The sequence below is a fragment of the Patella vulgata genome, chromosome 3 (genome assembly GCF_932274485.2).
Source record: "Patella vulgata chromosome 3, xgPatVulg1.2, whole genome shotgun sequence".
Taxonomy (NCBI): Eukaryota; Metazoa; Mollusca; class Gastropoda; family Patellidae; genus Patella; species Patella vulgata.
In genome coordinates this window covers 38028254-38042566 of record NC_065881.2, presented here as the reverse complement: position 1 = coordinate 38042566, position 14313 = coordinate 38028254, and the positions used below count along the sequence as shown (strand labels likewise).

Here is a 14313-nt window from a genome sequence, read left to right as displayed (position 1 = left end):
CTGGCCGAGTTGTCCAGGAAAGACTGAAATAAAATATTATGTATCGACGCTGTAGTAAAACCAGTAAACAATATTTAGGTGACATTAATGACTGGATGGACGCAGTTGTCAAAAATAGATAATTGAAATTTTAGATCTTTAGGCGACTAAAACAATCTTGTATTATGATCAAGATACCACTAATCAATCCTATCAGAGCAAACAACCCCAAAACAGAAGTTATCATAATTTATTGGAGGGCTGAAGCCAAGTGAACGACGTCAAAATATTTGTGACGTCAAATTGTTTGTGAGGTCATAAAGGTTTATGACCGAACCAAGCCGATAATGTCAATATTTTTTTTATCAAGGTCCGGATTAATCTAATATCAATCATGGTATAATGTCACAAGATGATCAACCTTCGTATCTACCTATTTACGATTTCGCAGGTAGTTCGACGACAAATTCGCACCAACAACGAAATGAAGCCACCATAATGGGAGAAAACCATCGTCTCAAAAAAGAAAATGTTGAATTATGGAAGTGCCTGCGACTTATGAGAGACAATTCGGAATTAGAAACAGCAAATCTTATATCTTCTGTCATTGCCTGGTGCGATGAAAAATTCAAACATAAATTTTGGGGTAGGCTAATCTTCGTATTTCTTTGTACATAACTTTTTAGATCTAATCACTGTTTTGAACTCAAAACTGGAATTATAGTGAGAGAAAATATGTCATAAGTTTAAAAAATGATATCTTATTAATGCACTTTCTAAATAAATTTTGGTTCAACACATCTTTAGATTAGGTTAAAGGATAATATTGTTTTTTCAGTCATTATCACATATGTGATAGAACTGGTTAAACAAGTTACAAATATTATTTTATCACAGAGATCATTGCTACGATAGATGAGTAATGAAGGGTTCAACAAACGGAAGTGACGAACGCAAAAGGGAAACACGAGTTATCCTTCTATAATATCTGACTGAAGTGACGAGTGATAACAGATACATGGGCGAATTTCTGCTTACTAATAATTTCTTCGAAGACCAAAAGTTGTTATGTGAGACTGTGAGAAGATATCTGACATTTTAAAAAAGTAATTGAATGTCATATAAGAAAACACGAAAAAAAATAGAAATAGTCCGTACATTCCCTTGTTTTTATTCATTCCATACTTCATAAAATCATGGTAATGCACGGACTTTTTTTCGTTTTCTCTTATCTAATGACAGTCAATTTCTTATTTGAATTGACACATATTCTCTCACAGTCTGACACAACAACTTTTGGTCTTCGAAGAAATTATTAGTGAGAAGAAATTCGCCCGTGTATCTGTTATCACTCGTAACTTCAGCCAGTTATATAGAAGGATAATTCGTGTTCTCCTTTTGCGTTCGTCACTTCCGTTTGTTGAAACCTTCATTATTCATATATCGTGGCAATGATCTCAGCTGTGATAAAATTATATTTAACCATTCTATCACATATGTGAATGTGATAATGATTGACACCAATATTGTCCTTTAAACAGTAAATCGGAACCTAATTCAAATTACATGTAGTAAGCCCAGGGGCCTTATTCACAAAAAAATAAAACTAATATATTTTAAAAATGCTACCCCCTCATGGGCCAAGAGCCAACATTTGTACTTGAACTATCAACCAATGAAATAATGACATCCTTAGTTTTCGTGAATAAGGCTCCGGGTCAGCAACGGAAACCGAACACAAAATTGCCAACCCATTTCGCCTAGCGGCAGATTCGACCGATCAAGCTGGCAACCTTTTCGTTGGCAACCCATTCAGAATAAAGAACAGAATCGCCCAAACTCATCTATATTTATCAACCAATAAAATTCAACCTTACATGTATAAAATGAAAGTAGAAATCGTACACTCCTACAATATTAAGCTATTCCTTTAGCTCAGAATTAAGGTGTAATTTCAGATTATCGTACAAAATTCTTAGCATCTTACTACATCTGAAAGGTAAAACAATAAGCTTTCCAAATATTATTCATAATCATATTAAAGGGGTGCACCCTCATCATAAAGTGAAAGACCGGTAAGATTCCCAGTCAAAATTCGGACCATCGTACAAAATTTTGACAATCCAACTACATATGTTCTTGAGGATAATTAAGTAAGCTTTCCAAGTAGTATTAGTAAAAGTTGACACAATCATTATTAAAGAGGTGCGCTCTCATCCTAAACATAGCCAATTTTTAAGAATATTTTAACAGGAAAGACCGTCAATATCCGGAGTGAAAATTCGGTCCATCGTACAAAATTCTGATGATCCAATTAATATATTTTGAAAGGTAATTAAATAAGCTTTCCAAATATTATTAGTAAAAGTTGGCACAATCATATTAAAGGGGCGTGCTCTCAACCTGAACATTTAAGTTCAAATTCGGATCATCGTACAAAATTCTGAGCATCCAACTGGAATATTGAAACATTGGCAAGTGTTCGGGTTGAGAGCGCGCCCAATAAATATGATTGTGCCAGCTTTTACTAATAATATTTGGAAGGCTTATTTAATTACCTTTCAGAATATTCTTAGTTGGATGCTCAGAATTTTGTACGATGGTCAGAATTTTGACTCGGGTTATTAACAGTCTTCTTTCCTTTTAAAATATTCTTAAAAATTGGTTATGCTTAGGTTGAGAGCGCACCTCTTTAATATGACTGTGCCAACTTTTACTAATAATATTTAGAAAGCTTGTTTAGTTAACTTTCAGAATATATATATATAAATGGATGCTCCGAATTTTGTGCGATTGTGCGAATTTTGACTCGGGATAGTAACGGTCTTTCCTTTTAAAATTTTTAAAAGAATGGCCATGTTTAGCCGCCATTGTTAACACTCTGATCAGCAGTGAATATTTTTTTTGCACCAAATAATGAAGACGGACATACGCTATGTCGTGTACTATGAGTGGAGAAATTTTGCCGAATTCCAACTGTCAACGTGTAGGCTACATGTGACAAGAGAAAACCACGCTGAAAACTCCAGAGCAACTATCTCGGCCGACACGGGAATCGAACCACACTGATCCGCAGTCAATATTCGCTAGGCTGCGACAATCACTGATAAAGATGACATCGATGCGACTTAATTAGCCACAAATATTAACTTTTTTCCTCCGACAAATTAAATTCTAAAACATTTTTTTTTATGTATTAGAAAAATAAATAAAGACGTTTGACGTATTTCTAGGTAAAAATTATTTCCTATTTAGTGTAAATGGATATAATTTGTTTTTTATAATTTTCACCCAAGTCAATTTTAATATAATTTTTTTTTTTATAATTTTCACCCAAGTCAATTTTAATATAATTTGATTTTTATAATTTTCACCCAAGAATTTCCACCCATCGCGTGACGTCATCTCATTTAGCCTCGTTTCCATTGTAATGTATTATGTTTTATCTTAAGCGGTGGACACACTAGCCGAATGATTCGGCCGAATCAATCGGCGTCGAAATTCGCCTAGTGTGTCCCGAATCAAACAGGTTTGATATATTCGGCCGAATTATATTCGCCTGGTGTGTCCGCTTCGCCGAAGCATTCGGTCGAATATAGAATTCATTAGCCAATCACCACTCATATCGAGAAATCAGGTGATAGATTGAAAACATAGACGCCGCCATGTTTAATCATGTGACGTGAAAGGTGATGCAATCGACAGGTTGAATCGGGCGAAGCATTCGGCTAGTGTGTCCACCCATTCGGCCGAATAAAATCCTGACCTCCATCCATAATTTGTTTGTGGACACTATACAGGTCACAATTCTTATCCGATTTTGACGAGACTTGAAATATAGCTTTATCCACAAAAGATCTAGGTTCCTTTCGATATTGGCATGTATCGGATTGAAACTTCATGAATTATGGCCCCTGATTGTACGAAAAGTCACTTTTTTTTAGCGTGTGGACACTCTAGAGGTCACAATTATCATCTGGTTTCTTTCGATATTCGCGCTTATCGGATCTTAACTTTCTGAATTACGACCCTTGATTGTACGAAAAATCTCGTTTTTAGCTTGTGGTCCCACTAGAGGTCACAATTTTGTATCCGATTAAAAAAAAAAGTTTGAATATATCACCGTTACGCCCTAATGATGATTGAGTTCGAATTTTCTGAAAATCTGATCGAAACTGCCGGACAAAATGGTCGCCCCTCGTACGCAAACTTTGAGAAAGAGAGAGAGAGAGAGAGAGAGTGTCGAGTTTAACGTCCACTCGACACAAACTAGGTCATTAGTGTTTTGGAAACGAGGCTAATTGAGATGACGTCACGCGCTGGGTGGAAATTCTTGGGTGAAAATTATAAAAATCAAATTATATTAAAATTGACTTGGGTGAAAATTATAAAAAACAAATTATATTAAACTTGACTTGGGTGAAAATTAAAATTGACTTGGGTGAAAATTATAAAAAACAAATTATATTAAAATTGACTTGGGTGAAAATTATAAAAAACAAATTATATTAAAATTGACTTGGGTGAATATTAAAAAAAACAAATTATATTATTTTTCATGTCCCTTATCAGCCACCGTACTTACATGAACATGATGTAAACATGCTTACAATAATTTTTCACCGGTAGTTTACATGTGTAAAGCAATGAATTGAAAATACTTTTATACATCAGTTAACTGTTTAACTGTCAGTGCTTAATAAAACATCATCCAGACTTTCTTGGGTAACTTTTTGACGAAATAAAACCTAGAACAACTTTATATGTAAAGCAATTAATTCAAAATACTTTTATACATCTATTTCACAGCCGGGACGGGGGTGGATGGCCGAATGGTGTACGCGTTGTATCATAAGGTCTGCCATTGAGTCAAGTCAAATGGCGCGGTTTCGATTCCCCAGTTGAACGAGACAAGGTGTAGGGTCGCCTGTCCAATCTCGTGGGTTTTCTCCGGATCCTCCGGTTTCCTTCCACTGCTATAAAATTGAACCATGTTAGTCCTGAAATGACCTAGTTTGTGTCGAGTGGACGTTAAACCCCATATCTCTCTCCTCTCCCTCTCTCTTGAGTCTTTAACTGTCAGTGCTTAATAAAAAATCATCCAGACTTTCTTGGGTAACTTTACGACGAAATAAAACCTAGAAAAACAATCAAAAAGGAGATGTTTTGTTTACCTTCAAAGATCACTCTTTGACGTACGAAACCACTTTATCTCAGTTTTATCAGTGAAACTCAAATACGTTTCCTGTAGTTTTTGATCTAAATGCATTAAACACTAACTTCATTTTCTCAGTTCTCAAATTTGTCTTTTCCGTAAAGGACGCCATTCTGGAAATTGCAGTGATTTCATTGACTAATAAGTCGGTCAGCAGTTATTTGCCATTTGTCATCGCTGAATCCTCGACAAAATGAAATCCTAAATTAAGTAATAATTTGGATATCTGTTAGCAGGTGTTTTATTTCGCGCGTGGGACCTCGTTTCGGCAACTTGGATACTTTATTGAATTTTTAAAAAATATGTTTAGCCACAACACCGATGGGTGGAACAAAAAGTTATAAAAATCTGACCCAGCTTCTGGTCTATAGATAAATAAAACAAACTTCGATGTTCACTTCAACAAAAACAATCAAATTTTAATGTATCATGCGTAGGGGTGGCTCCAGCAATTGGATCGATGTAAAACGCCGAATGACGTCATCAGTGCGCAGCGCAGTAACTCGAATTCTATTACGAAAATCGTGGACAGAAATATACATCCGATACCCGATTGATCCGCGTAATTCTACTTTTCTAGTCAAAGGTTGAACCCGTCTTTCATAATCAGTAACTTTACTGGTCTCAATATGCAGCCGTTTTAAAAGGGTGAAAAAATATCGCCATTCCCTAACCTATAGGCTGTCGCTGAAAAGTAGTGCCCGAAATTTGAAATGGATCGCTGCGCGACAATGGCTAGTCGCCTTGTGGGGCCACGCGTTCAGCAGCAATTCTTGTTTATTGATGTTTTTAATTTATTTCAAATTTTATGTTTACAGAATTAAACTCGGCGCTACAACATCACAACCTACAGTCACCTCCCAGCCCATTCCGTCCAATATCTCCAGTAGGGCCCAACCATAACGATGATTTCTACAACGCATCAGTATCTCCTCTTTCAACGTCATCACGGAAAAGTGCACACCGGTCTCGACAAAGAAGCAGATCAGTTTCACCCACCCAGGAAACTATTTACAATAGATATGCACCTTCCAGCATGTTACAATCTACACATTTAGCAGCCAACCCGAAAGGACTATATCAACCAAATTCAGGGCCCTTTTCAAAAAGAACTTTTTTCCAAGCTACGTCTCCAACTCAAGGCAGTGTTTACGATAATTATATAGCGCCACTTTTACCAACAGCTCCAATTCGCAGTCCTTCGCAATATGCAGAATCGCATTCGGTAGATCGACGGTCACAAATTCTGTCACCAACTCAAGGCAGTGTCTATGATGGCATTCTAAATAGACCATCGTCTGCACCAGTTCGCAGTCCGTCACCTTTTGATAGGCACCCACAAGTTGCATCGCCGACGCAAGGGAGTGTGTATGATAATTATACCCCGCATGATCAGCCCATATCTGTACAAGCCCTGAGCCCACCACCTGATGGAACAGTACCGGCATTAAGCAGGCGCTCACAAACAGTATCGCCAACGCAAGGAAGTGTTTATGATGAATACCTTGGAGGTCGACCACCGTCGACAAACACTACACCCCTACACAGCACTGCAAGGCTCGATAGAAGACGTTCCCCAACTTATGAACTCCCAATCTTAACGCGTAGTATTTCTCCAATCGGTTTAAACGAGACTAATTATACCAAGGAACAGCGCTCACCAAAAGGATTCAGTCCAATAGCCAGTGTTCTAATAGACAAGCCTGCAAATGCGAGTTCAACATTGCCACACGATAGAAATTCGCCTACACAATTAAATTATAGGAACCAGAATCTTGCTTATCCTCCGGGGGCACTTGAGGCACCTAGTAACTCCAGTCAAACAACACCACAATTGCCAACAATCCAAGCAATCAAAACAATGACCAGGTCACCAACGTCTCCTATGGCACAACAAAAAGATAATCCATCAACTGACTCATCTGGATTTTATCAGGAGTCATACAGCAGATATCCTTCAACGTTAGATTATAACGCCCTACAATCGTCCTCTCCATCATCTTTACATACTTCTAATATCTATCAGCAACCAGTTAAAGAGTCCAGACACATTTCAACCTCGCCTATTTTGGACCAAAAACAGCCGTCTCAGGTCCACACCCCTGGCAGTACAGGTAGACCAATGACCCGTGGAGATTTATCGTTTGGTCCGTCCCAAGATAGTGTGATAAATTCCACCGTACATGGAAGTTCCACCTTCATACCAACAATAGACGGCGACGAGAGGGTTCCAACACCCTATCCGTGCAGTCAGAAGCCTGTTCAAATCACCCAGGACATACAGCCAGGAAAAGAGGACTCTTTCCGTGTGGGTTTTGGGACACCAACTGCACATTCCACGCCTATAAAAGGTAGGTATTGAATTATCACTCATTATCTTTATTGGATTATCCCAAAGCCAACTGATACAATTGTTCTCGCGTTGACAGTCCTGTCGATGTCGCTGTTTGACTACCCCGCTTGGCGTACGACCTAAGTACAAAAGCATTAGTTCCGCATTTATTTAGTTTTCATACGACAGCTGAAAATTGATTTATCATATCGCTTCTTTTTTTATTTTCTTTATAAAAGAAGAATCATTGATTTTGGTTTTGTATTTCTTATTTACATATTATTATGTAGGGCTACAATTTTACTTGTCAAACCACGACACCAAAACACGTGGGCCCAAACGTATTAATATATTTTACTTTCCAGAGCCAAATAAAAGGTCACGCGTTAGCCCTATACCGGAACAGTTTGAAATAGAACAGTCTTTTAGGAATAGACACACGTCAAATACTGACTCTGGTAAGCCTTTCGTAAAAACCCTTTTCTCTCTCTTAAAGGACACCTAAGATGGACGACATTACTTTTCGGTACGTATAGCCAATGGTTACTATATCCACTTTACGGCAAGTTTACACCAATCTGATTAAAATTAATTCGGCTATATTCACTCAATTCGCAAAAAGAGACCTCCCGTAAAAACGACTTTGTCAATTATCGAAAAAAAACCAGACGCCAGTGACGTCACAGTGACCGAATGCATATTCGGAATGTTTATTCCTTAATTACCTTAATACAGCCAGCGTGTGTATTCATTAACGCATGACATTTAATCCCCTAATTAAATAAAACAATTGACTACGAATTAATTTGTTAATTTATTTATTTTAATTCAAGATCCAATTTAGCATTTGTTTCATAATATCCCGCCCTCTCTTCTCACGACAGCGATTTTAAAACTGTGTTTTAAAGTGACTTTTTGGTATGCAGTGCAAACGATTCGAGATACATTTCCGCCAGAAGAGTATTGTGGTTCTAATTTCCCCGAGTAAAAGAGTACAGGAAAGAAAAAATTACTCAATATACATGTACGTTAGAATTAACAGTACAAATAATTTTTTTTGTTATCCATCTAAATCGAATAACAGATAGAGAAGGATCATCTAACTATATTTGTGTATTAATAATAATATGACAAGAGTAGTGTCGTTAATATCTGTCATTAATCAATCCGACTAAAATTGCACAGACATGGGGTTATAAATTATTTTAAACCTCGATGTGGGATTAAGAATGCTAATTAGGTAATTATCTTTTTTACGCCGGCCAGATCAAAGACATTTAGGTGGAACGTGTGCGTAATATCCCACGAACGAACGAAAAAAGTTACGGGGTAACTTTTCTACAAACATTTCTCCATACCACAACTAATCGCAGAATCGTACATACGTTAATTGTATAAAATAATTAAGTTTTTACTCATCAGTTGTTTATAATTATTATTTACCCAATAATCAATTAGCTTTGTTCACCGATGTTTTTGTAATAAAGTAGCCTCGTATTATTTGTTGATTGGCGTTTAAACAACATTTAATTGACTTGATATGAAATCTGAATATATACTCTTCAGAAAAAGTAGGGGATATTCAGAAATAATACAGAACTGCAGAAATGCACTGCTGTTTTTATTAGAGGTAACCAGTGTATGTTAATAACAGGCCAATTGCCTACACATGAACATAAACAATTCATATGAGCGGCTTATCTGACGACCCCATTTCACTCGCAAAGAGATACACTGTCAAAATTGAAAATGGACGTTTTTGATTTTTGTCTTAATAAAGAGTAATTGCACCACCAATCCTCAGACATTCAGCAATTCGTCGTTGCATGCTCCTAATCAACCGTCCAATCACGATTTGGGGCAATCTGACCCACTCCTCTTGCAATGCCACGTCTAATAGGGGAAAAGTCAGGATTCATGGCTGGACAAGGCATATAGACAATATGGTGACGCTGGAGGCAGTCATTCACGACACGAGCGCGGTGGGCACGGGCATTATCACCTTGAAAGATGAACCGTCGACCTGCACATTGAGCAAAAGGGCAGAACTATTGGTGCCATGATGTGGTCACGGTAGTATACACCAGTGACCGTGGCTAAGTGGGTAAGACGCTGGCTCGCTAGCCTGGAGGTCGGGTGTTCGATCCCTGCATTGGCCGAGAAAGTTCATCCAGATTTTCCGGCGTGGTTCCCCCTTGTCAGTGATGCAGGACGGAGGGCCTGACAAGGACAGCTGTCTAGTCGTTCGGATGGGACGAAAAACCGAGGTCCCGTGTACACATTGGCGTGCGCGTAAAAGATCCCTTGACAGTTGGAATTCGATATAAGAGTACATGTAGGCCGTAGTGCCGCTGTCCGGGCAAAATTTCCCTCATAGCACACTGTATAGCGTATGCCCGTCTTCATTAGCCCAGTCCGGAGCAAAACAGTAGGTCGTTAAACCCCATTTCATTTCATTTTTACTTCCTTGAACAATATGCAAATCCGTTCTGCCAGTCATGGTGATTCCTCCCCACACCATAACAGACCCAAGCCCGAATCTGTACGTGAAATCCAGAGTAAATCTGGATTCATCTGAGAACATTACACCCGCCCATCGACGATTACCCCAATTTCTGCGCTGCCTACACCATTGACGCCTGTTTGCCATGTGCTGGCGAGTTAATGGAGGCACAACACGCGGTCGTCGCGCATGCAAATGGGCTGCATGTAGCCGATTTCTAATTGTTTGGGCTGTAACTCGAATTCCTGTAACTTGGCACAAGTTTATAGAAAGCTGATTGGCCGTTTGTCATCGATTTCGCAGATCTGTGTACGAATGTATCGATCTTGGGCTTGTGAAGTGGCTCTAGGACGACCTGAACGAGGTCTATAATCAGCATTGTTTGTTTGTTGGTACCGGTTCAAGAGTCTGCTGATCACAGACTGTGACACATTACGCATGTTCGCTACTGCTCGCTGTGTAAAACCCATTTGAAGCATGCCAATACCACGTAGACGTCTCATTGCAAATTAAACGTAACACACTAAAGCAAAGATACGCTAAACAGTAAATCTTATGCAAGAACCGATAGGAAAGCAAACATGAATAGGATAAACCAGCACGCGGCAGTTTTCATCAACCCTTCCTTGAAGTGTCAGATTTGGCAATGAACCCCTCCCACATGTATGGCGCTATTGCGTGTCGCACGTGCAGCTCAGGTGCTTTGTTGGGGCGATACGTTCTTCATCTGTGAACATAATCTCAAAGCATGTCAAGTGTCCAAGACTATTTATTATATCACAACCTGCATAGATATTTGCATTTCAATATCCCCTACTTTTTTGAAGAGTATATATTATTCGATGGATAGACTGTTGTGATAAGATTAGGTTTTAATGTCTAACATCGTTTAACTTCTTTATAATAAAGGTATTTTACAATTACATTGACAGTTTAATCACTCACCAAACGGCATCAGGAACTCCACGTATGATCACGTGTATTTGATATTCACGTCCACGAATCCTATGCAATTTTCGCGCCAAAACTTAACCTCAGTTACTACGCCCGTAGTATGCATGGAATCGTACATGGTAATAAGATTCCCGGTGTTGATTGGCTGAGAAATGAGGGCGATCTATTGTTATGCATAGTCATCGGAAAATTCCATATTCGCTGTGAATTTCAAATGGAGTTACGACAAAAGTTGTTCTTTGTGTATAGAAATGTTGGGATATCAAGTATTACGGGGCTATCCAAATTACTGGTAAATGCGCTAATTGCTTAGGTCGTCTTCATTTGTCACGTGGCCTTTTTAAACAATGGCACCTTAAATGGATCTACGGCATGATACGGTATTCACTCTTAATTCACTCTAAAATATCCCAATCACAAATGTCTAATCTATAACAATGCAAAACGATAATTCGGTGATTATGATTAGGTCAGTCACATGTTAATTGGACCGTCAATACACACTTGTCAACTGGCGGTGTGTATAGACAGTGCTATATTGTATATTATATAGATAATGTATAAATGTAGTCCCTGTAACGTCACCAACCAATCAACCGGATTAAGGTCATAATTGAAAAATTGAAAAGCGTTTTGGCATGTTTTATTCTTAAACGTTAATAGCCGAATTAATTTTAATCAGGTTGGCGTGAACTTGCCGTAAAGTGGATATAGTAATCATTGGCTTTTTCGTACATGCAATTTAGATTTTTCACCTTATGTGGTCTTTAAGATTGACTTGCTCAGTATCATAAAGTGGGACTTATAAAATGACTTAATACAAATGAAATGAAATGGGGTTTAATATCCTACTGTTCTGCTCCGATTGGGCTAATTAAGACCGGCATACGCCATGCCATACAGTGTGCTATAGGATAAATTTTGCCCGGACAGTGGCGCTATGGCCTACTCTTATATCGTTATATCGAATTCCAACTGCCAAGGGTTCTTTTACGTGTACGCCAATGTGTACACGGTACCTCGGCTTTTCGTCCCACCCGAACGACTATACGTTGTCTCTTGACAGGACCTCCGTCCTGCACCACTGACAAGGGGAACCACGCATGAAAATCCCGATGAACTTTCTCGGACAACGCAGGGATCGAACACCCGACCTCCAGGCTAGCGAGCCAGCGTCTTACCCACTTAGCCACCGTGATCCCCTCTTTTTAATACATGTACCTATATTTTATTAGCATTAGGCTACACATAGATTAATTGAAATTAGATTTGCGAGCCAACGTTATACTCACTGAGACACCGTGGCTCCTGGAATTCGTGCAAAACAAACCTTTATAGTATATACCCAAATATCATTGGGGGTTAGTTAATGTGCAGATGGCGCGATCAACTGATAAACTGTGGCTTCAAGATATTTTAGAAACGCCTAAAGTTATGCTTTAAAAGTAAATCCGAAGCCACGCCCAAACAAAGTTGAAACCGGATTACTGATTCTTCTATCTATAGAAAACTAACCAGAATCCGCCCTGTGTGTTATTGATATTTGCACGACTATAATGTTTTGGTTTTTTTTCTTTCAGTTTCAGCACAATCTTCTGCTAGCTGGCAAACCCAAACAAGCGGAACTTCCGTTGTCAGATCAGCAACATTCCGTCCATCACATCGTCTTCTGGGTGAAATAAGTTTCCAGTTAGAGAGACGCATACTTGATTATATATTCGCCAAACGAGTAAAGGGTCAAAAAGAAAGACTACATCGTCGTTTCTATGGTTACACGGTTTCTAATATTCCCTCTATGATAACAAGAGAATCAATAGGTAAAGATGGTAAACTCGATCTAAAAAAGAAAGTGACTTACCAATTTAGATACGATTACATCATTAAAAGTTTGGTTTCTTTTGGTTACATACTGGAGAAACACAGTCAGTTCAGTTTAAAAATGATAAATAGATACGGTCTTCTAACGCAGCCTCCAGATCGACAAACCATGGAGATGTTCGGACTTCAAAATCCAAACACTTTACGTATGTTTGTTACTAAATTAGCTTCCAGTGAAAAAGAGAGAGCCAATATGATGATACTACTGGAGAGTTTGTTACTTCTAGCCCATGATGATGGCCAGTCTATATTTATGTGGTAAGAAAACAAGAGAAAGAAATAGAAAACTAACGAAATGCCATTTATTTCAATTTCTTTGCATTAAATTGTATTTATTTGTACAAATAAATCAAAATCCCAACACATTAAATATATAATTTTCCGTCTTGCTGTCCAAGCCGTGTCCGATCTCTGTAGGGTGGTAGTGTGATATCAACCGAACTTGATATTCATGCCCTCTTAAATACAATGGCGCGCTTTGTCTTCAAGTGTCAACCCTCGAACATGAAATGAAATGAAATGGGGTTTAACGTCCTACTGTTCTGCTCCTAACCTGGGCTAATGAAGACGGGCATACGCCATACAGTGTGCTATGAGGGAAATTTTGCCCGGACAGCGGCACTATCGCCTACTCTTATATCGAACTCCAACTGCCAAGGGATCTTTTACACGGGACCTCAGTTTTTCATATCATCCGAAGGACTAGACAGCTGTCCTTGTCAGGCCCTCCGTCCTGCATCACTGACAAGGGGGAACCACGCCGGAAAATCTGGATGAACTTTCCCGGCCAATGCAGGGATCGAACACCCGACCTCCAGGCTAGCGAGCCAGGTCTTACCCACTTAGCCACCGTGATCCCCCCCTCGAACACCCTTGCCTCTTCCATAGAACTGAGTATGTCGTATTGGCCCTAACTATATATATATTTAAAAGCCACATTTTATACCACATGTTTGCACCATAAAATCGTAATTTTCAACATTTCCATATATTAATTATATATTAATGGAAATTATTTGGATGGACAACGTTAGGTTCATTATTATTATTATTACAACCATAATCGATATTTGTATTTGAGAACATATCTATAGCATTTTCCTCCTCTCTTTGAAAATAATTACAATGTACCATAAAATGGAGATAAATGACGTACATTCCATTTCTGACCATTATCAACTATAACAGTACTTTGACCAACTTTAAACGTAATTCGAAATGGATCCGTATATTTACTTTGGCCCTTAGGTACATACCAACGCTTTTTAATTCTTACAAGATCGCCTGGATTAAAAGTTCGAATAGTTGCTCCTTTACGAGTATCCGTGTAAGATTTACTTGAATCTTGTTTGATCTTAACATGCTGATCTATGTCAGAATTGGAAAGTGGAGTTGGATGTTCTGTAATCCCAATTATGTCAAGTAAAGTACGCATATATCGTCCGTGTAATA

At 38.5% G+C, this 14313-nt stretch overlaps 1 protein-coding gene across 1 annotated transcript; it reads left to right on the top strand.

Annotated features, from left to right (window-relative positions):
* The first annotated feature begins 355 nt into the window (after window positions 1-355).
* On the top strand, window positions 356-13156 carry LOC126814440 (speriolin). The gene is made up of 4 exons (XM_050539551.2): window positions 356-625; window positions 6013-7545; window positions 7892-7984; window positions 12564-13156. The coding sequence occupies exons 1-4, from the start codon at window positions 382-384 to the stop codon at window positions 13121-13123; spliced, it is 2430 nt and encodes an 809-aa protein (XP_050395508.1). The 5' UTR covers window positions 356-381; the 3' UTR covers window positions 13124-13156.
* The last annotated feature ends 1157 nt before the right edge of the window (window positions 13157-14313 follow it).